The sequence below is a fragment of the Megalops cyprinoides genome, chromosome 15 (genome assembly GCF_013368585.1).
Source record: "Megalops cyprinoides isolate fMegCyp1 chromosome 15, fMegCyp1.pri, whole genome shotgun sequence".
Taxonomy (NCBI): Eukaryota; Metazoa; Chordata; class Actinopteri; order Elopiformes; family Megalopidae; genus Megalops; species Megalops cyprinoides.
In genome coordinates, this window is record NC_050597.1 from 20,115,083 (window position 1) to 20,138,680 (window position 23,598).

The 23,598-nt window shown below is 47.5% G+C and overlaps 1 protein-coding gene across 6 annotated transcripts in view; it reads left to right on the plus strand.

Annotated features, from left to right (window-relative positions):
• fgfr2 (fibroblast growth factor receptor 2) overlaps positions 1–23,598 on the plus strand; it is a 46,719-nt gene that overhangs the window by 16,097 nt on the left and 7,024 nt on the right. For 3 of the 6 annotated variants that reach the window (XM_036547017.1, XM_036547021.1, XM_036547022.1), the window contains 11 exons: positions 2,428–2,597; positions 5,004–5,127; positions 9,456–9,646; positions 11,859–12,003; positions 14,170–14,372; positions 15,354–15,493; positions 18,305–18,426; positions 19,448–19,558; positions 20,144–20,334; positions 20,862–20,984; positions 21,912–21,982. In XM_036547017.1, the coding sequence (XP_036402910.1) occupies positions 2,428–2,597; positions 5,004–5,127; positions 9,456–9,646; positions 11,859–12,003; positions 14,170–14,372; positions 15,354–15,493; positions 18,305–18,426; positions 19,448–19,558; positions 20,144–20,334; positions 20,862–20,984; positions 21,912–21,982 (1,591 nt within the window). Of the gene's footprint in view, positions 1–2,427; positions 2,598–5,003; positions 5,128–9,455; positions 9,647–10,487; positions 10,624–11,858; positions 12,004–14,169; positions 14,373–15,353; positions 15,494–18,304; positions 18,427–19,447; positions 19,559–20,143; positions 20,335–20,861; positions 20,985–21,911; positions 21,983–23,598 lie in introns of all 6 variants that reach the window. The other 3 variants (XM_036547019.1, XM_036547020.1, XM_036547018.1) reach the window with 3 other exon arrangements.

The window sequence follows — 23,598 nt, forward strand, 5'->3', positions numbered from 1 at the left end:
TTTGTGCAGCTCTGTAAAGCGAGACCCAAGGTACACTTGATGGGCGGGAACAAATCGAAGGTGACGACAGGTTGGCGGGGTCAGTCAGAGAGCAAAGGGTCAGGGCATGATGTGCGGAGGGGTGTTTCATGTGGACGGCAGGGACAGGGGCAGGGGCACGGCGGGATAGAGGGGGGGCCTTTGAAGTCCCCCTCCTCCAGACTGGGGTGCATGGGAAAGAGACTCTGGTGTGTCTCTCTCCCTGGCCGCAGCTGCCCGGCTCATGTCAAAGTTCAGTGTTAAAAAAAAAGCACTGGTCAGGAGATAGATGGACGAGCCTCCTTTTCATCTCCTTGGGTTGATCTCGGATGAGGGAATTAAAGTAATTAGCGTGCCTCTGCTGAGGGAGGAAGCCCGCTGTTTACTTTGTCGGTATCGCAGCTATGCCTGTACCGTCCGGTCAGGCCTGCCAACTGAGATGTTAGATCTGTGTCACAAGCAGCTTGAAGTAGATGGAGTTGTCACTGAAGGAACTTCAGAAACAGAGGACAGGGAGAGATGGAGGCAAGGAGAGATGGTCAGAGGATATCGGTTTGTCTGTAGACATTATAGGCTCCTCAGTATCGCTTCCTCAGAAGGAGTGATACTGAGGCCCCAATCAGGTCCTTGGGCTGTTTTCAGAGTCTGTCCTTCTTGTGGACGAGTCAGCCAGCGTGTGTTGCAGCCCTTGGGACATGCCCCCATCCTCTGCACCCTCCTTGTCACCCCCTCGCCCTCCCCTTCCCTCTCTGTGTATTCCTCTCTGTGTCTGCGGGAGCGGGGATATTAGAAACTGGAGATGGCGGTTGTTGCAGGGGTGAAGACACCAGCAGGGCTCCTCGCCCTCTGCCCCACCCCATCTACCGCAGGGCTTCACTCTCACAGGTGTGGAGTGAGGGGCGGGGGGTGGAGACTGGGAACTGGAGCAGTTGAAGGGACGTAGGGAGGGAAGGAGATGGAGCAAGGGACAGAAGGATTTGTCTTTCGTACTGTATATTTTGTTCTTTTGTTGACAGTTTATATATGTGCCCGTATAGATTTTTACCAACAAGTTTGGAATTAAATTGCAGTTTGGATTGGATGGAATTTAACTAAATTGGCTGGAATGGAACTGAGCTGAATGAAATTGATTGAACTTAACTGAGTAAGATAACAGAGATTTCATGAGCTGTAGCAGTGCAGGGAGTAGCTGGGATAGCAGCAGTAGCGGCAGTAAAGCATATAGACTGTTCCAGATTTGGAGAATAAGACCCTGAAGGGGGGTGGGTGGACGGTAGGTGGACATGGGTGACCTTTTGAATAACAGAGCAGCCCTCCCAACAACATTCCTGTTATCAGCCAGAAAATAAATAAATTGAGTTTGATAAACACACCCTGTCATGCCTCCAGTGCCTTGTCAGTGATAAGAGAGGCAACATCTAAGCAAAAAAGTAACTCAACAATAAAAACTGAAGAAAATAATAAATGAAACTAAACGGAATGAAGTGAAGTCAAATTAGATGTGATGGTCCGGTTACCTTCTTGGCAGCGGTTTGAAAGTTCTTTTGCGAGAGGCGGCGAAGACCCACAGTGAAGAAACCAAATATGTTTTTATTTAACCCCCCCCTCCTCCACGGTTGAGGCAGGGCTTGTGTTTAGCGAGCCGTTAGTGTTCTGAGGCATTCCTCCGGAGTGTGAATAACGGTTTAGTGTTGCCCCCTCGGTCACGCTGTCCAGTTTCCCCCAGCCTGGAGGCCCCATTCTTTCTGCAGTAATAATGGGTCTCGATTTGAGCTTTAAGACAAAAGAAAGGGGTGAGGTTTATCTTCCTCTTTTGAACATGGTTTGGTTTTCTCTGTTTCGCTTTGACTGTTTGTTCATGGCTTTATTTTTGTGATGTTGCTTTGGTAACCAAATTGGGATGATATAGTGACTGATGTATGGTAATATATTTTCCTTGTTTAGTCAGTTTGTACAAGTTAACTTGAATGGGCCATGAATGGTGTTATGCTAACACTCACTGGTCTGGGAGTGTTGTTAGCCTACTTTGACACTGTTGCTTGTTCAACTTGAATGAATGAATTTCTGTTCTTTGGTGCTGGACGTTGCCCTGGATAAGAGCGTCTGCTAAATGAATGTAGTGTAATATAATGTAATGGATGAGTGTAGAGGCACAGAGAAGGGGAGTAATATTTTGGGGGGAGTGCATGTGAATGCATGAGGACTGTTTGTAAAAAGAAATAAAAACATTATTATACACACACACATAAATTATGTGTAGGAGTTTTGTTTTCAACATTCAGTTTCATTCAGTTTCAACAGACAATTGATTGTCATGGAGCCAATAACGAAGTGAGGACACACTGCACAGATAAGGGCAACATGCAGCTCAAAGTCTGACCGCTGTTAACGCCACCTCCCGTCCTGCAGGGCCACCATACTGGACGATGCCAGAGAAAATGGAGAAGAAGCTGCATGCCGTGCCGGCTGCCAACACAGTGAAATTCCGCTGCGCAGCTGGGGGGAACCCGAGGCCAAAGATGCGCTGGCTGAAGAACGGCAAGCCCTTCCGACAGGAGGACCGCATGGGGGGATACAAGGTACAGACCGTATGAAAACAGACGCTTCCTCAGAGGGAGTGATACTGAGAAGGCTGAGAGGTCTCCACTCCATAAAGCATGTCCTTATTGGCTGCTGTGAGTTCCAGTATTGTGAGAATGAGGATTCTTGAACCCCATGAAGTCTGGAGTTAACACATGTTGTCAGTCACTCACAAGTAAGAACCAATCAAAAGACTTTGCTTGCCATAGCAAAATATTACAGTTGCTCCAGATGAGTAAAACTGATGACTGGTCCATATATACTTGGGTTCATAAAGCCTAACTTTTCCTGTCAGAGGTAAATTCCCTATTATCGTAACAAAGTGGCCATTTGTACAGGTCATTTTTAATTGATTTGTCTGTCATGCTGAATGTCATGGCATCCCTTGCTGCTGTTTGTGGTAATTACAGAGGTCTGCAGGGAGGGGGCGCCCTACTGTGAGGCTCAGCGGTGTGGGTCACTCCCCCTCCTTTATAACCCAGTGGAGCAAGGGTGTGGGGAGAGGGTGAAATTGGGCTCGTCCAGCCGTGCCCGCACTCAGAGCGGGACATGTTTCTCTGGGCCCCCCAGTCCTGCACACGGACGGGGGTTTGCGTGGGTACACTCCTCCACCCCCCATGTCCCGACTGAGGAGGCCAAGACACGCAGACAAAAGAATGAGAAGGGGAAGAAAACAAGAAATAAACAAACAGAAACACAACAAAGAGATTTTAACGAGGGGAAAATGAGTCACAAAAGCTTGGCAAATCGAGAAATGTGATTTAAGTTTTTGGAAATATAAAAAATGTTCTGAGTGCGGAGGATTGATATTGAACTCGGAGCCAGAAACCCCGGGACGCAGAATTTGAAGGCTAAGAGTCTTGAATAACATACATAGAAGATTCTGGAAGCCTGGCTGAGTTGTGTTCAGTAGTAGTAGTGTATCACATCACAGAATTGGTAGCATGGAATGTAATGGAATGCAGTGTCAAAGGGTCCCAAAGTTTGAACACAAGTTAAAATTTAACTTAAGACTAAGCTTACATTCCATCAAAGTCCTGTTTGTCTCTTTATCCATGGTAAACAAAAGCCTACACAAACCAGAGAGGGCCTGTAGGAGACCACTCTAAAACAGAAAATACACAACAAATAATAGAGAAAAATCATAGAAAATCCCTGGAAAATAGTAAAATCATACAAAAATATTTGGACTCTCAAAATATGAATAACTAATACAGTATTATTATTGATAAACACCTGAGAAAAATCATTGGCTTATTGCACATTAATTTTAGGTTCAATATTCTCTCAAAAAAAAATGAAAATAATTTTTTATGTGAAAAATATTTTTGCTGTGTAGTTGGTCACTTCTCTCAGTGTGTTTTTTTATAATACGATACGTTTTATTGTCTGTTTGAAATAGTTGAAGGCAAGGGTCATGGAAATTCAAAGTGCCTCAATAATGTTTTATTATCTGTCAGCATTAAAATAATTTTGGGAGGCAGCTCATCTGAAAGGATTGGAATTCCATCTCAGTGACGGAGTATGTTTGATTTAGGTGCTGTGGATTTATTGGGTGGACGCGTCTCTGCTAAGTACGTTTGCATTGCATTTTAGCTCCTGTTTCACAAAATTCAAAACCAGATTTTTCAGAAACTAAAACAATTTTTTTGTTAGTAGTTTACTTTTAAGTGGTCCTGTGTATGCCCAGACTGAGGAAGGTGTATGGCACAATCGAGGGTAAACTCATCTTTCAGAATAATTAAATGAACAACAATGGTTGGTGGATTTTGTGAGGAAATTTAGACAACCTTCCATTTTAAGTTGAACAAGTCTGATACACAGAGAAAAATATTTTCAGATTTCCAGTTTATTTTTATTCATAATAACTGGAATAACTGCTAATAAGAAATACTTGATTGGCTGAGGATGAAAATCTAGGATTGAATAAATTCTGCCACTCCTTCACAGCAAGAGCAATTCTTTTGTCTTCTTTCCTCTTCTCCTCTCTCCTCTCCCCTCCTCTCTCTCCTCCCCTCTTCAGAGCAATTAGGTAAAGACTAGTGGTCACTGCATCTTGTGTTGGCTTTGCTGAGGCTCTGTGTTTTTCCTTGTTGATTTTAGTCTGACAGCACTCAGTGTTTAGGGACATTTTTTAGTAAACAGAACAAAATACCCAACCACAAATAAGCAACCGCTGATTAGGAAAACACAGGGAGAACACAAGTGTGGAGGGAAAAGGACTTAAATCATCTGTTACACCATGTGTTTTGTTTTTGCTGTGCTGTAGCTGAAATGGCTGATTCCAGTGTTGCCTTACTCTTGGGGTTTTCACTGTGCGCTGAGTTGGGTGCTGGGCACATGCTAGTGTGTGTGTCTGTGTGTGTGTGTAAGACCCTTAGTTCTGACCACATGTTTGCCCCCAGGTTCGACACCAGCATTGGACCCTGATCATGGAGAGCGTGGTGCCGTCGGATAAGGGGAACTACACCTGCCTGGTGGAGAACCAGTACGGATCCATCAACCACACCTACACGCTTGATGTAGTGGGTAAGTCTGCCGAGTGGTGACCTCACAGTGCCGGAGGCTTGCTGTCACATTTAGACACTGGCTTCAGGTGTGTCCGCATGGCTTGACAGACAGGTCTCAGGCACGTCCACAATGATGCTCAGACATGTTGGTGTCTGGTGTGTCTCCTGGGGCAGACATTTTCAGGTTTGGATGGACAGTCAGATGGGTAGGCTCAGATGTGTTTTGATGGACAGACGGATGGATAGGTTCAGGTGAGTTTGGATGGACAGACAGACAGGTTCTTGGTGTGTTTGGATAGACAGACAGATGGATAGGCCCAGGTGTATTTGGATGGACAGACAGACAAAGTTATAGGTGTGTTTACAGGAATAGAAAGACAGATTTGGGCTGAGATTTAGACCCAGGTTACTATCATTACGACTGTGTCAAAGAGGGGATGCTTTTAACAGTTTAAACATTACTCATTTGACCCTAACCCTGCTCTTTGTAACAGGTTGCATGGTTTGTCTTGGCTGTTAGTACTAAATGAGACACTGTGTAATGTGAGTGTGTATGTGAGAGAATGTGTGTAAACTGACAGCAGAACGCTGGTATTTCCCTGGTATTATCTTGCTCACTTCTGTCCGTGTCTTCCCGTAGTTACACTCTGGGTGAAACTTACCACTAGCACACAAAGCAAACATGCACAACCCACAGAGTTTACTATGAGCTAATGAACAACTGCAGTCCGTTTGACTTGGACAAAGGCGGTGCAAGTGTACCATGTTACCCTGCATCGCACTGCTGTACTGGCAATGCCTAGCAATTATACGTGGGAGCTACATTACACTGCAATCAGATTTACATTACATTGCATTGCATTATTGTTATTTAGCAGACACTTTTATCCAAAGTGACTTAAATTTCAATTTTACTGAGACAACTGTGTGTTAAGTACCTTGCCTAAGGATACAGCAGCAGTACCCCAGCGGGGAATTGAACCAGCAACCTTTTGGTTATGAGCCCTGCTCCTTACCACAGTGCTACACTGCTGCCCCATTGGATTTAGTTGGAGTAGTCAGATGCTAGGAGTAGAACATGCCAATATTGTGGCAACCAAGCTGAAGGAAGTATTGGCTTTGCTGTGGTTTGGAACAGCGTGAGCAGGGTTCAGGGCTTCAAGTCGAGCACAGTGTCCCAGGGTCATGGCTAGGCAACACAGATTTCCCATCCTATTGTGTGGTCCAATCGGAATCACGATGCACGTGAGCGCCACATGGAGGCTGCCGGAGGGAACAAGGAAGTCAGTTGCTACGGGAATGCCAAGAGAGTAGCCCCACCCTCACTCTTGCCAGCTTCTGTAAGTCCATTTCGGTTTAGACTGGGTCTCTGTGGCGATGGAGGTCATCAGGTCGGGATGGTTTGCAGGTCAGCCTCTGGTTCGAGACAGAAATCGGGATCCTCATTGTTTACCCAGATGGGTCATTCCAACCCTCCCATATCACTTCAAACGAACCCCCCTTCCGGCATTCCCGCACACTGGCCTTTCCCATAGTCAGACCCCTGCTCTGGGATTAAGTAAAGCTCTCTTTTACCCTTTTACCTCTTTTTGTTCTGTTGTTTTTATAGCAGAGCCATAAACCCCTTTTCTGCCTGGCTCCAGTCTACACTACCTCCTCCCCCACTCCCACCACCTCCCTGCACTCATTTCATTTTAGAGAGACAGAGCGAGAGGGAGCGATCAAAAGCCACAGACAGTCATACAGAGAGCGGCCTGGAACACTAATGATTTTCTGGTTCTGAATTAGCTATGAAGGAATATACTGTCGTGCACTGAGAGCAGTTCTGCAGGTGCTTAGATTCCCCCCAAAAGACTCAGAGTAGGACACGGGGACAGTTGGTACATCGGCAAAGCCGTGCCTCCATATTCCAGAACTAGTTTTAACTCTTCCCTCTCCTCGTCCTGACCTCTGCATACGCTCCCTTTAATCACAAACTCGCTCCCCTTGTCTCCCCTATCGCCTCGCACCAGAGAGCCTGTACAAACACCCGTCCCCTGTCCTGACCCCTGGGGTTGGCTGTGCCAGGCTGCCAGGTTACCCAGAGTCCACCGGTCCCGCTTGGACACCACAGATTGTCTGTCCCGCTCTCTCCTGCAGCAGACACAAATACCTCGCTAATGACTAAATTGACGGATTGATTGTGATTTGACTTGGATGAGTGGATTCTGGTCACGGTAACCCATAAACGACTTTCCCTTTGATTTTTAGGTAATGAAACTTTAAAGTGGTTCACCCTCCTTTTACTGGGTCAGGGGGTGGGGCAGAGAGGAGCGCCAGACATCTCTCTTTGTTGTAGCTGTGATGTGTGTGCAGAGTCCAGCCTGACAGTGTGGGATTAGCTTTAAGAGTGGCTAATGGTTAATGGAATGGTAATGTCCGTGATGCTATTGTGGCTGTATCTGAACGTCTGTGTGTGTGTGTGTGTGTGTGTGTGTGTGCCCTGCTGTATAGTCTGCTACAGGATCCGGTGTCCTGCTCTGTGTCTTTGGCACTGCAGACTATGAGAGTTCCGCCTGACTGCCCATGGCTGCTTTCACGTGGTGATTTACAGAGACTGAGAGATGACTGGTTTACACCACAGACATGTGCACACACACTCTCACACACAAGCACACACGTGGGTCTGTCTGTGGCAATTTCCATTATAAACATGCACTACAATAATTGATACACATGCATGTGTGCAAGTACATTTGTTCACACTCTCCATCTCTCTCTCTGACTGTACTTCAGTCTCATTGCAATAAGCAGCCACTGGACACATCAGAGCTGATTTGGACTATTTGCTTTAATGGTTTTTGTGAGTGATAATGAGCTGGCATCTTATTTGCTATTTAATTGAATAACTTGGTACCTGGTCACGCCTTTTCCTTTTTTCTGTGTATACATTCCTGCATGAACAAGTGTGTGTTTTTGTGTGTGTGTGAGGCAGAGAGGGAAGGGGAGAGAGTAGAAAGAGGAGTGTTCCTGTCGTGCTGTGCTGCTAGCGTGTGTATTGCTTGTACATTTGTTGTGTGTGAGCGAGTGTATGTGTGGGTGGGGATGTGGTCTTTGCCGTCACAGGCAGGCAGAGACACAGATACCGTGGGCTAAACACACGGACAGTCCCTTACACTTAAGGACAGTGATCTCCCGGGCTTCTACCACCTTTCCCCTTTATTCACTCCCTTTTTTTCTTTTCTTTTCCTCTCTTTCTTTTCACCCTCCATCTGTTACGTTCTCTTTTCTTTCTCTTCACTATTTTCCCAGCCCCTCTCCACCTCCCTTCCACCCCCCCCCCCCCCCCAATCTTTCTTTCTTATCCTCCCCCATCTCCCCCCACCACAGACCCCTGTATGAGAGAGTCAGTCCAGTGTGTGTGTGTGTCTGTGTGTGTGTGTCTGTGTGTGGATTGAGGGGCAGAGTGACATCACACAATGGGGGGGGGTAGGTGAGTGATTGTTAAGGAGATGGACACTGCCAGCGTGTGAAAGGCTGCATTGTCCCTGTTCTGTTTGGATTCACGGACAAACTGTTTGCTAGAAAAAGAATGTGGGGGATTGTTGGGGTGGGGGGGGGGGGGGGGGGGGGTTGGCATTCAAGTCTGATTCAAGACTTTTTTAATTGAAGCGTTTGTTTAATTAACTCTGAACTGCACAGATGTGTTGCCCTGAAAAAAAAAACAACAAAGAACTTAATTTCAAAAATACATTTTGAGGATGGATTTTATGTTTGAAAGCTTTGTGAAACTGCCGTGTGATAAAAGACTAACATTCTTGCAGATATAGAGGCTGTTCACAGTAAATCGGTTACTAATGACCAAGTCTACATTCTGCTGCTGCAGTACAGAGGAAACAGACTCCAAATGGGCATCGTGTCAAGCAGCTTCTGTTTTTGTTTCTATTTATTTCTTAATCTTTGACTGTTTTTCTTGGTACGGAATCAGAAATGCAGAGATGACAGATGCTCTCCATCCAATCTGCTGCCTCTTTACGAGTACTCCTGTGCTGTGCTGCTCATTTTAAAGATAAAGGATGGTTTTCGTGCTCTCTTTTAGTCTTTTGGGCTTTTGTCTGTAGTCATTTATGGGACAGCAGTGTAAGAAGCATTAGTTACAGCCTGAGGATCACAGTTCTGGGACGAGGCTTGATGTTGCTCTTCAGCGTTTTGCCTTTTCCCTCATATATTATTCCCTCATATAAAAAAACGGTTTGTATTCCGTCTGTTCAACATTAATGTGGGTAGTCACTCTTGGGGAATGTGTTTTGCTGAAAGCGCGGAAACTGCAGCATGATGGTCCCTTCCGCCCCTCCTCTCTCCTCTCAGAGCGGTCACCCCACCGGCCCATCCTCCAGGCGGGCCTCCCGGCCAACACCACGGTGCGCGTGGGCGAGGACGCCCGCTTCGTCTGCAAGGTGTACAGCGACGCTCAACCCCACATCCAGTGGCTCCAGCACATCCAGAAGAATGGCAGCCGCTACGGCCCCGACGGGCTCCCCTACGTCCGCGTGCTCAAGGTAAGCCATGTGGAGACCTCCCTCCTCCGAGACGCCCAGCAGCCAATCGCAGAGCACCCCGTAACCGTGATCCCGCCCTACGCCAGAGTGGTAACGGGAGGACATTTAGCCAGAGCATATCTGGTTGGCTGCTTTAGTTTGATAACAGTTTCTGCCCTTTTCTCAGTCCACGATTGCATTTTATAAGTGCATGTTTACTGTCGTTGACCAGTGTTGTTTTTCTGGGGAACAGAAAGCTTCATATGCAGAAGATTTACAGTCATATAAATCAACAAACCTAGTACAAACTTATATTAAAAATAATGAAAAAGGGAAGAAGGAATGTATTAGTATGTATATCAACATTAATATCTCTCACATCCTGAGGAAATAGTTTGAAACTTTTGGTTGGTGCAATTTCACAGCATTTGACCAGTTTTGTTATTGGTACGTAGTGGGTTTCTTTCTGTTTTTGTTCCATCATAGCGGTCGAGGTCAGTGTAAACTCTGATGTGTGTTTGTAATTTGAATCACACAGTCATTTTCTCACTTGTGAGAAATTCTAACTAAAGATGATTTGTTGTATAGTTGTTGTATAGTTTCTCCTGACCCCTTTTTTCTCTGAGGAAAACATTGAGAGATTATTTTTCAGATACATTTTTACTGCATATTCATCGTTATTTTTTTTTTTTACCACATTTTATTTTTTCTGTCGGTGGTGGGACCCCTCCTCTTACTCCCCCTTCTGAACAAACAGAATTTATCAGAACATTTCGTGTGAACAAGGCCGATTATAACCCGATTGTACTGTTCTCCCTCTTGGTTTTTTTCCCTGTGTTTTTTTTTTTGGTCTGGACTCCAGCGGTCGGGCATAAACAGCTCTGACGTGGAGGTTCTGACCCTGCGGAATGTCACAGAGGCCGACGCTGGGGAGTATATTTGTAAAGTCTCCAATTATATTGGGGAGGTGAACCAGTCCGGGTGGCTGACCGTGACAGGTAAAGAGCAGCACCCCCTCCGACCTCTGACCTGTGACCTGTTGACCTGGCCCGTTTTTTTTTCCCTCCCTTCCGGGCCTGTCACTGGCTGGGGGTGCTGGGCTGGTGTGCTGTGGTGGTTCTGGTTCCTATGGCCTCTGGACCCGTGTCTGCTCGCCCTGTCACTTTCACCATTCAGCTGGTGTACTGACAGTTGCCATGGAAACATCCTGTGGCCTGCTTGCCCCCGCCCTCACCTCGCCCTCCCTTCTCATGTCTCCCCCTTTTGGTTGTCTCTGTTCTCCCCCATGTTCCCGTCTACGTGTCTGTCAGTCATTGTGCTTACGCCCAAGGGCCCATGTGTCTGTGTGTGTGTGTGAGTGTAAGTGAGTGTGCGTGTCCCTGTGTGTCCCCATGTGACTGTGTTTGTAAGACATTACCTGTATGTGTAAGTGTGTCCATGTGTGTGGCCTGTGTGGGTTGAGAGTGTCCCTCTGTGTCTGCTGTCCCCCCTCAGTGTTTTCTGGCTGAGAAGGGCGTGGCAGGGTTGGGCGGGGCCCTGCTGCAGAGGTGTGCTCCATGCTGTCTTTCCCTGGTGGTTCTGTGTGCATGAAGAGGCCTGATATGGAGTGGTGAGCGGGGCTCGGTTGGTGTCGGGACGGAGCCGTGGTTTTTCTGTTTTTACCCCGTTTCATTTATCTCGTACCTTTGGGCGGTTTTTGTGGGGGGTGTGTCTGTGTGCACTGATTTGGGGGACCCTTCCCCCAAAGTTGGCCTCAGTTCCCATCTACACTCTCTCTAGATGGGACAGCCAACCCCTGACGGTGGACGTCACACCCAGCTTTTCCTTTGGTTTTGTGGGTCTCATTATCTCTCTGTCTTCTTCTTCCTCTCCTCTCCTCCCTTTCCCCTTCCTCCCTCTTTATCCCCCCCCCCCATCCCTGTCTCCTCTCTCTCCTCTGCTTTTTGGTCTCTTTTGTACTGCTTTCCCCTTCTACTTCTGTCATTCTCCTTGTGATTCTCTACTGTTCTTCTTCTCTGTCCCCTCTCTCTTTCCCTCTTTCTGTCCCTTTCTTGGACACATGCTCTCCCTCCTTTCTTCTTGCTTCTTCTCCCTTTAATATTCTTTTACTTACTCCGTTCCCCCCCTCTCTCTTTTCTTCCCTCCATCACTCGCTCCTGCCACCTCTCCCCTTCCCCCCCTCCTCCCTTACCCTCCCTCCTTCTCCCTTTCCATCTTTCCCTCCCTCTCCCAGACCGCAGGTGTTAACACCACGGATAAGGAGATTGAAGTTCTCTACTTGCCCAATGTTACTTTCGATGATGCTGGGGAGTACACGTGCTTGGCGGGTAATTCTATTGGGATCTCCTTTCACACTGCTTGGTTGACGGTGCTTCCAGGTATATATCCGTATATACTGCTGTTTTTTTCTGTGAAATTCTCTTTAAACCTAACACTGTTGTTGGTGGTGTGAGTTATGAAATTACTGTAACCATGATGATTTTAAAAGGGAGTGAATCCCTGCTTTTCATGTCCAAAAGATACTTGACCCTCAATATTTTTATTCACAACTTTTTTTTAGAAATTCCAAAAAAAAAAGATGGAATTGCAGCAAATGCTACCTGCTTTCCACTGATTCCAGAACATTCTCAAAAGATTGTGTATCATTGAAAACACTCCAGGGGTTGTGACTCGGTGTCACCAAGCTTATTATAACCTATAAATGGAAGTCCTGTCAAGGGCTCTGAAAGGTTCAAGTGACTTTTGGCACGAAAGGCTGGAAGCTCTCTCTTTTTCTTTTCTCTCTATCTCTGTCTCACTCTTCAGGGGAAGTCTGTTGGTACTTTATATTTTGGCTCTGCGTGTTCTGAGTGCATGCTTAAAAAAAAAAAAACTTGGCAAACCGTGGCATCTGTCTCTCTTTCTCTGTCTACGACAGCAGCATGGTCCTAGGCCATGCTCAGAAGACCTGACGTCATTCTCCGTTTTTCGGAAGAATGACCGTCACCTCTGGCCTTGCCCTGTCAGATAACTTGTCTTTTTTTTTTCTACAAAGTGGAACAAAAAGGAAGTCCTAGCCTCAATGCTAGGACTCTCCTCTGCTTCACTTTCTCAGTTATTTAACTCCCATTTGTGTGTGCGATTGCTGAGGTCATCTGCATGGTAATTGCACTGATTGATGGGGTTGTGTTCATGCCCCTTCCGTGTGAGTGTTTGTGTGTTCATGTGTGTGTGCCTGCGTGGGGGGCTGTGTGCTCTGTGGCAAATGGAGCGTGACACACTGCATTACTGATGGATTTTACTCAAAGGAACTTGCGAGCGTTTCCCAATCGGTGATTTAACGTTTGGGCTTTGGGTTTAGCTGAGAAGACTCTGTGACAGTGACCAGAACAGAAACGTTCATTCATAAAGATGTCTGTGGCAGCAGTTTTTATGCACCCAGTGATCCAGTTCAGCTGACAAAATGTTGCATGAGATGTAGCAAGGTTCTCATGGGAAGTGAAGTCCAGATGCATTTTAATTACTATCCACAAACACCAGCTACGGAGTTCACATCCCATAAGAATGATTGCGCAACGTTGCACTACGTCTTGCCTTTTGAACTCAGCCACACACGTTCATTTTTAAATAGGAATTATCACACCTTATGCCAAAAGCTATATGAAGTTTCTAATCTGCACGCCTAAGTCCTCTTAAGGCAAAACTGTGTATTTTGCTGGTTTAGGTTTAGCTGTTTGAGCATAGAAGTGCATCAAGTCTGGCTATGTGTTCTCCGTTCTCTTCAGACTATGAACTGTAAACAGTTTGTCACTTTAGAAGTGGGTCATGCAATCAGTTAATCAAAAGGACAGCTTTCCCCCCGAATACAAACTGATCTTTTATTTTCCAATGAAAGGCAGTCAGCATATTCCTCTGATGAGTTTGTGGTATGACACCTATGACCTGGTGTCCGCACAGTTTTTCCCCCTCATTGATGCAAAATAAGAGAGGGTTATGCATTCTTTGTGTTGGAGCCTGGTGTGGTCGTGCACAATTTCTGTAAGGATCCACTTCAAAACATTTTTAAGGGACTTCAGCCACAAGTGGCACCATTCCCTTGTTTGTGGTTTAAGGCTAGTTGTGTTTATCCTTGTTTGTTTGTGTGTGTGTGTGTGCGTGCGTGTATATGTGTGTGTGTGTGTGTGTGTGTGTGTGTGTGTGTGTGTGCGTGCTAAGTGACACAGAGCCCAGTGACAGGGACACACAGCTCCCACACGCAGAGTGCCTCTTTACTTGTTCAAGATGTTGGTACCAACAGACTGTTTACCCTTTCTTTTCAGTCATTTCCAGTTCCTGTGTAGTCTTTGCAGTGATAGTCAGGAGAGGAAGTGGTTGTGTGGGTGAGGGAAGTAGTGGGAGGGTGGGTGTTATATTATGTGCATGTATGTCTATGTGTGTGTTTCTACTACTGAGCGTAGATGGGTAGGTGTGATGGGGCTGATGTGTAGTGGAGCTGTTTGGTGAAGTGTGTTTGGGAGGGACGGTGTTTCTCTGACCCCAGTAACCGTCACCCCAACCCCCCTCAGCCGACACGGACACTGGCACTCCCTTGATGCCCCCGGACTACGTGGAGATCGCCATCTACTGCATTGGAGTGTTCCTCATCGCCTGCATGGTGGTCATCGTGGTGGTCTGCCGCATGAGGACCACGGCCAAGAAGCCCGACTTCAGCAGCCAGCCGGCCGTGCACAAGCTTAGCAAACAGATCCCCCTGCGCCGCCAGGTAACAGAAAGTAGATAGCGAGTTCACAGAACCTTATACACAAACGCACATCCACACTCACACACCTGCAGCATTCCAGACACCGGGTGCACACACACACACACACAGAGGCACCCACAGAGCAGGTTGAATGAAGGAGTTGAGATCTTAGTACAGAAGGCCCTGACCCCCTTAGATTAATTTTTCTGTTCAACGAACAAGAAGATTGAGGATCATTCAGCCTGCAGAGGAATAGAATCACTTGATGTCCCTCTATTTACAGCCAGGATTTTTTTGGCCATAACTCACGTCTGGAAAAAACAGAAAGTGAGCTGACACACAGTGACTGCTGTATCTAGATATAGATGTATATTCTTACATGTTAAGCTGTAGTAATGTGTCAAAGTGGACACCTTTTGGACTGGCTCACTGTTATTTGCCATAAAACTTAAGCCTCATGACATGACTACGATAGATCGCCTTGAATGAGGCGTTCAGAAAGGGTGATGACCAGGATGGCTTCTGAAAGCGTGTTTTACCGATACGTCTAATCTCTACCTGATCTATGATTAATACTTTACTTTGGAGTGGAAAAAAATGCTCAGTAGGTACAGAAAGGTGTCAGGTTACAAGCCTGTGGGTGTGGCAGATACCTGAATCAAGGTAAGGTCAGATTCCATTGTGAGAAAGAGGAATGAGAATAAATATCTCTGCTTTCATCTTTATTTCCTTCTATTTTAAAATTCAAGAGAGGATGTATTTGTATAGACACATGTAAAAATGTATTCTGCAGTAATCCTTTGTAATCAAGCTTTTAAATCTTACAAAAATATCAAGTAATTCCTCACTTGACATAATGCACATCTTAACTCTCTTTAAATCAGTTAAGAGCAAAAAACCAGAATGTTCCATTAGCACATTAATATGTAGCACAAGTGCGAGGCAGGCGGTAGCTCCCCCTGCATGCGCGGGTTCGAGGTGATCAGCCGCGTCTCTCTGGTGCTGCAGGTGTCATCGGACTCCAGCTCGTCCATGAGCTCCAGCACGCCGCTGGTGCGCATCACCACACGCCGCTCGTCCACCCAGGAAGAGGCCATCCCTGAGTACGACCTCCCGCAGGACCCGCGCTGGGAGTTCTCCCGGGACAAGTAAGTGGGCGCCGCCGCCACGTTCCGACAACGTTCCCGCAACGTCCTCGCGGCCTTCCTCTCTCAGCTTCCTCACAGTTTACATCCCTACCAATGTCTACATCAGTGCCGTGAGGTAGAGACGAGTTCCCCAAGCTGCAAAGTTATTTTCTCAGCAGCGAGAAGTTACAGCAGCACTTGGTCAGTGCGTGTTAGGAAGGAGTTGCTTTTCAGACACTGGCATTCGGTTATGCCAGGTTTGTACTGAGCTGGTGGTTTGGGAACTGCATTATACATTTGTACATTCAGGGTGTATACACTGTAGGCCCTCATACCCTGGAGAAAAGAGCAGTGCATTACCTGAGTCCTCAACAATGCCTGGCTGTGGTGCAGTAAGTGTAATATACAGTGGTGCTGGCTCTGGTAGCCACCATGTAATTCAGCACGCTCCTGCAGGGTAATTCAGCAGTAATGATTAATTTCTCATGCCTTGATAAAGTGCAATGAATCATTCACCGGTACAGTACAGCACTGGGCTGTTCAGCTCCATTACAGCTTTGCCATTCCATTCCAAGCCATTAAGCACTCATAAGTATGTTTTCCAGGCTCCAATCTGAAGTGTTACTCAGCTAATTGCTAATTAATAGAAATTATTTGGCTTTTACCATTGTTTTTTTGGTCCCTGCCCTGACCAAGCTATGACTCATTCTCTAAGCCAGGCCAGGAGTCGGGGACTGAACGATGGTTTCACCCAGAATGCACTTGCTCGAACTGCACGGCGTATTTCAGACAGAGCTGAAGGGTCGCGGAACACAGGGTCTGTAGAACGCAGAGTTTTATTTAGGTGTTTACGCATACCGGGGTCATTTTCGGCAAAGCCTGGAGAAAGCCTGAAAGGCTGTAAAATGTGTCACCGCCACACTCGCGCGGGAAATAATGTGCTTAGGCCTCAGCGTTTAGCAATAGCGTGAGCGCAGATTTAACGATGTAGTTAAAGTCATTTCCGCCCTGGTGTGGAAAATCCTGAGTTCCCTCACGGGACCCGCTCTCTGCAGCGAGGCTTATTCCTGCGGCCATTGGCAGCTCAGTGTGAAAGAAGACGCAGTCAATCTTTGTGCGGCGGCCACAAGGTGCTTGAGCGTGTTTGGAAACCGAAAGGCCGTGACGTTCAAACGCACGCACGAGTCCGGAGGGTCAGATCTGCGGGGCTGATTGTTGATCTGCTGTAAATAAGAATGCCCGTGATTTTGGACGCGACACGCTCTCAGTGGGAGCGTCACTTCAGGACACCGTTTTTGGACGGGGAAGCATGACACAAATCACATGGAACGTGGCAGCAGGTCTACAGATGGCTTCACCTTTACGAGCACGCTCAGTCAGGGCCTTTGTGCTAAAACACGCTCTCGTACCTTTATCCCCTTATTGCTTATCTCTCTCTCTCAGCTCCACCCCCTCCTCCTCCTCCTCTCACTCACACACACTCTATCCCTCGCTTGTCATTGCCGCCTGCCTCCGGGGCATTGCTGGAAATGTGGAAAATTCTGGAATGCTAACGTTTGTGGAGGGTGCGGGGAGAAAAAATGAAAAGGGAGGACGAAAAAAAATAACATTGCTTATCTCTGGCTGGCTTGGTGAAAGGGTGCTATTGAGAGAGGGGCAGCGGGGACGTGTGGGGACAGAGTGTGGATTGTGTTAGCACGGGGCGGGCTGGCTAGGGGCCCCTGCCGCTGGTGTGAATGTTTACACAGCCGGGAGACAGGCGGGGCCACCGCCTGGGGGAGGGGCCAACCCCTGCCAATCATACTCCAGCCAAGGGGCAGCAGAAGGCCAGGGGTCAGCGAGTTGCGGTGTGAACTTGAGTAACATTGCGAGCGTCTGGCAGGGAGCAGGGGGTGAGCACTCTGACCCACTTCTCAAACGCAGCACATTAAGACGAATGTGAGCAGCCCGTAAGGCCCCCCCAGAGCAATATTTCCAAGATAATGACATAATTATCTCAGTTCCAAGAGAAAGATTACATTTTGATTTCTCGCCCTGCGTTTTTGAAACAGTCTGGCTGAGGTGGCGCCACGTTGCATTAAGTTGCGCTATGCTTTGCATGGTATTCACTTTTTCACTGTTTGTGTTAAGCGCTGTGTTTTTACATTTTCCGGATATACACCAATTATAATTATAATGGTAACAATAGTTGTGCTTTGGTCATGTATCACGGATTTAGCTTGCATGTAACATTTTCAACTGTAAAGTTGAGTGGAATATGAAACACAAGTGAATGGAGGAGTCTTAAGCTGTCTGAGGGAAGTGGAGAGGTGGGATTAATACAAAAAGCACACGCAGACAGACAAGTCTGAACAGGACAGAGAGTTGTACGCTTGGGGAACTGAAGCAGAGCGGAGTGCTGCAGGTTCAAACCTCAGCCGGGGCACAGCTCTCCTCCCCTTGAGCAAAGCAGAACTGGTGCTCTTAAATGGCCCACTTTGGACTTCTACTGTGTAATAATGTAAGTTAGAGCTGCTGTAGAAAATGCTATCTGCTTAATGCTTAAGGGCAGAGCAGACAGGGCTGTGTAAAGAAGCTCTTCTTCTTGTGCTCACTGAAGCTCTGTAATCGGGTGATAATTGTCATTATCGCCTTGGCAAAGCCTGTGGCGGCCACGCCAATAAAATACTCTGACTCAGTCAGAGAGAGAAGGCGAGAGAGACAGAAAGTATGAACCCGTGGCCCGGTGCCTGAACCACAAACTCACAGGGATAAGAGGACAGAGAGAGAGAGAGAAAGGGGTGTATGGTGTGAGTATGGTTTTAACTGTGACGCTCTGCTCACCCCCTGCAGGCTGACGCTGGGGAAGCCACTGGGAGAGGGCTGTTTCGGGCAGGTGGTCATGGCGGAGGCAGTCGGCATCGACAAGGACAAGCCCAAGGAGGCGGTGACGGTGGCTGTGAAGATGCTGAAAGGTAAGCGCAATTTTAAGGCAGTAAGGACCCAAAGAAATAGCTTCTCCTCAGGAACTCTGTTATGTTAGCACATGTATGCTCCCTTCAGGTGACTGCTGACTGTGTACAGAGGAATCACTGAGTGCTGGTGCAGTTTGTTTATTAAGCCACTTAGCGATAGCCTGCTGAAGACTCTGGCTGCTCCCAGTCGAGCAACCCGATGATTGAATTTGTCATTTGAAAGCGACTCCTGCAAATGGATACACAGGCTGTCCCGAAACGTCAGCATCAATAAGGGTCAGATCCTGTTAAAAACAGTCCCCCCCCCCCCCCCCCCCCCCCGGCGCCCTGGACCCCGGTGTGGATGTCCCGGGATTCCTGCGAGGCTGTCAGTCAGGCAGTCGGGCTGCTGGTTGTCATTATTTCCTGGTGCTGAATGAAGCCTGCAGAGGAGGACCAGGGGCTCCGGCATGCCTGACCCCGGCCGCACCAGCTGCACCGGGCCCTCTCGCCACCTGCACAAAGAGCACTCAGAGCCAGGGGGGGAGAGGGAGGGAGGGAGGCTGGGGCCAGGCCTTATAGGACAGAGTACCCCCATCAGAAAAGGGGAAAAAAAGGAGAAACTCACATCAAAACAAAGGAGGAGCAGAGCGGGGAAGCGAGGAGAGGAATTTGAGCGATGCGATGGCGGTGTGGCTGCGGCGAGAGCAGTCAGCGAGCGCTAATGAAAAAAGGGGAGACAGCGCAGAGAGTAATTACCCCCAATTTGAACAAACGCGCTCAGCGCTGCCAGGCCTGAAAGGAAGTTTCTGTAGTCTCTTTAAAGAAATGAAAAGAAGAAGAGGAGGGGAGAAGGGAAAAAAACTGGCCCTGTAACGCTACACCGCATTGTCTGAGAGCTTCACTTAATTACAGCAATCGAGGGAAGTGGTTTGACTGTCAGAGTATGTGGGGGGGTGGGGGTGGTGGTGGTGGTGGGAGCTGTGGAATTTTTCTTTTTGTCTCTGTCCTGACTTCCCTCCGCCTCTCCCATGTCTCCTAGACGATGCGACGGAGAAGGACCTGTCTGACTTGGTGTCTGAAATGGAGATGATGAAGATCATCGGGAAGCACAAGAACATCATCAACCTGCTGGGGGCGTGCACGCAGGACGGTGAGTCTGGGGCAGGAGGGTGGCCCAGATGCCGGGGGGTGCGGAGGCTTTCCCTGCTCTGTTTTGGAGCTGGAGGGTGCGTGGGTTGAAACAGTCAGCAGGACGATGCTGTTTTCAGGCAAAAGGTCGCTGTAGCTCTCTGCACCAGCAGGGGAGAGGAGAGCGGGTTAGCACAGCTTTTATTAGCAGAGTGAATTTTATGGACTGGGGCCAGGGTGGGGGTGGGGGGAATAAATTCCTGTCATTTTTTTAAATTAGCATCTCATTAAAGGCCAGAGAACCTTTGGACACGTGATCCACATGAATTTCGGGTAGTTAATTAAGCCTTGGGAAGAGCCATTCCTCCTACAGCCCTCTGGGAAATGTACTCTTGTTTCAGGTGGTTAAGGTGCTGTGTTTTGTCCATGAGCAAAGTACTTTACCTCTACTACCCAAATTTAACTGTGTAAATGAGTTACAGAGGGGCCAAGTTACTTGTAGAGCCAAAATGGGAGATGAATGAAAGATGAATGAAAGATGAATCTGTGCAGTGTGGACACTGTTGTTGGGGCGTGGTCTCTGATCATGTGCTCATTGTCCTGGCAGGTCCCCTGTACGTTATCGTGGAGTATGCCTCTAAGGGCAACCTGCGGGAATACCTGCGCGCTCGGCGGCCGCCAGGTATGGAGTACTCGTATGACATCGCCCGTGTGTCCGACGAGCAGCTCACCTTCAAGGACCTGGTGTCCTGTACCTACCAGGTGGCTCGGGGGATGGAGTACCTGGCCTCACAGAAGGTACCTGCTCTAGGACTATTTGTCCCTCAGCACAGTGACACGTTTGTGTGTGTGTCTGTGTGTTTGTGTGTGTGCACATCTGTGTCTGTGTGTGTTCCTCACATAAAATAGGAATGTCACAAGCATGCATACATGCACGTACACATGGATTTTTTTCTTTAGCTCTCTCTCACTGACATGAGAAACTTCATTCCAGCCTTTGTTGTTGTGTTTATTTTTCATATGGTTTGTGTGGGCACTGTTAGATCTTTTCAATGCATTGTTTTGTGGTGTGTATCTCACAGTGTGTGTTTGTGTGTCCTTACCGGGTGGAAAGGCTTTAGATAAACAGACAGAGAATGGGGCTAGAGTTTGGTTTCTCCATTCAGGATATTTCTTCATATTTACCAGAAAAAAAAGCTGCGATGAGATTAGAGTAACAGTTCTGTTTCTTTTTTCCTCCTCCTTCTTTCTGCCTTATCATTCTCTTATTTATATTCCTCACTTTGTTCTTCTTTGCTTCTCTGCCTCTGTCTCTCTCTACTCAGTGTATTCACAGGGACCTGGCCGCCAGGAATGTACTGGTTACAGAGAGCAACGTCATGAAGATCGCTGACTTTGGCCTGGCCAGGGACGTCCACAATATTGATTATTACAAAAAGACGACAAACGTGAGTTCCTTCTCTCTCCATCTCTCCCCTGCTCTGCCCTTTTCTAGGGGTTTTCTTGGCAACTTTCGAAGGTGGCCAGTTGAAACAGCGAAGTGACACTTTTCAGCTTGCACGACATGTCTTTCTTTAACCTGTCCATTCAGAGGCGCAAACACACAGTAGAGATGGAGTGGGGCTGGGTGTCAGGACCTGGGGTTGCTGCCCAGGTAGTGCCTGTCTGTAAGCACGATGGCACGGTGCAATGCTGAGTGGAGAGGAGGGTAACGATGATGGAGGAGACTCAGAAGAGTGCTGATTAGATTATCCGTGTGAGCTCCTTCCAGCTGGCAGCCTGTCCCGAAACAAAAATAAATACAATCCGAAGGAGGCAGAGAATTCACACCGATGTGGAAAAATAAGCCTTGAATAAACTGGGTGGACTGGATTTAAAATGTCTTATACTCATATGAGAGCACTGTTCATTTAAATCCACATTTCCCTGTTTTATCTTGTTCTATCTATTTTGGTGTCCCTCTCTTTTATTATTTTTATCTCTCCCTTTCAACAATGATGCAAAATCAGATTTATGCTATAAGTGCTGACTGCAGACATTCTTCCTGGAAAAAAACAGGGAAACATATTTGCCTTTAACCATAAATCTTTGCATTTATTGTTGCTTGGGATGTGTTATAACTCCTTGGGGAAGTCCAATGCAAGAACATACCAAGCGGTTGCTACTCCTGGGTTTAATTTTTAAATTCTTATTGGCATTTTCCTAGAGGCTAATGAAACTCCATGTTAATCAGGAGTTTATTCAAATTAACATGGACACTAGTAAAGTATTGATACTGTGCGAGGAAAACAGAATGACTCAAGGGACTCTTTAAGGTGGGTGGTTTAATATAGACTTGTGACCTCTGACCTCTGGCCTCTGTCCTCTGTCCTTAGGGTCGTCTGCCAGTGAAGTGGATGGCTCCAGAGGCGCTCTTCGACCGGGTTTACACTCACCAGAGTGACGTGTAAGTGCACTGACCCCGCAGACATACGTGTACACACGTAACATTTTTTGCACTCTTGACGCATACGTAGCAATTATCATCCAGGAACTGAGAATGTTGTCGTTTGACTCCGGTTCTCCTGTGTGTTACTGCAACTGCAAGACCTGCTGCTAATGCTACCCAGTTTTGCCACTGCCTGGACTACATCAGAAGAATGAATGATTTTTAATATATGACTTGGAGTGTTTGATCTTTTGCTTCTTACATCTAGATCCCTAAATTATCCAGCAGGACTACAGTCCCCTCACCAGAGAATTGTTTGGTATTTTGGTCACCATCTTTTAGTTTTGAGCCAGTTTTCTATCCTCTTCTATAGAACAGAGAGGTATGTTCTGGAATTGTGTGGGGAAGTCTGAGCCGAATCCCAGGTCACTCCCACCATCGTGGTTCAGTGTGTGTGTCTGAGTGATGAAGCCTATTGGTGAAGTGCCTGAACCCCCCCAGGCTCCTGGCTGCCAGTGATGGCGTAATGGGAGCTGTTTTGCCTGTGCGTGTTGGGGGGGTCCTGGCCAGTCTGTACTGAAAGTGAGGATTTCATGCTAGACTTGCAGCCAATGCCGTGTTACTAATCTACCCGGCTTCAAAGACGGGTACAGGGAGCTCACACGGGCGGAAGTGCCCCCCTCCCATGTTCTTTACAAATGTCTGAGGAAAACAATGTTGTGCCCCCCCCCCCCCCCCCACCATCCCCCCACCTTCTCATGCTGCCTGCCAGCAGGTTCCTTCAACCTCACAGCACATTCTGTTTCTTGTTTTGTACCTTTTCACTAATAAGTCATCTAACTGAGAATACCAGCCTTTTTTGTATGGAAAAGGGGATGCAGGAAGAGGAGAGCGGCGTATGCTCATTTGTGTCGGATTTTCTCGGTGACTGACAGCACTGTTTGAAGTTTGTGTCTCATGCTTTTGCTGAAAACTGTGCGTAGCAATTAGATAAGTGGCATGCAATGCTGGCCCGTGGGAACCACGGGTGTGCGTGTGTCTATTCTGTGTGCTGTGTGCCTGTGTGTGTCTCTGTCTGTGTGTGGCTGTGTGTCTGTGTGCCTGTGTTTGTGTTTGTGTGTGTGTGTGTGTGTGTGTGTGTGTGTGTGTGTGTGTGTGTGTGTGTGGGGGGGTTGCGTGTCTGCCTGGTCTTCGTGCTGGACAGTGCAGCCCTAATCAATGTGGAGACAGCGCTCGGGGGCATGTTTGTGGTTAAATACACTGAGGGTCCCTTTGTCTCTCGCAGTCAGTAATTACATTTCATCTCTCACATTTAGTAATTGGCTTTTCTGTAAAAGCCTCCGGGGGTCGGATTTGCATTGAAATATCGCTGAAAGCCGAAACGATCTATAAATGAAATCAGATTAGATGACTGAGTAGGTTTAAAGAGGCATTCCCACAAGGCTGGTTAGATGAACAAGGCGACATTCAAGGTCCTGTTAGAGGTGGGGCCTGTGAGTCATAGCCCTGCGTGACAGACCCGTGGTTATGTGGGGTTTTGGGGGATTGGCGGGGGGGGGGGGGGGGGGGGTCCAGATGCCTCCCCAGGACTGCGACACTGTGTCTGGAGGAGAGGGTATGCAGAATGGGTGTGA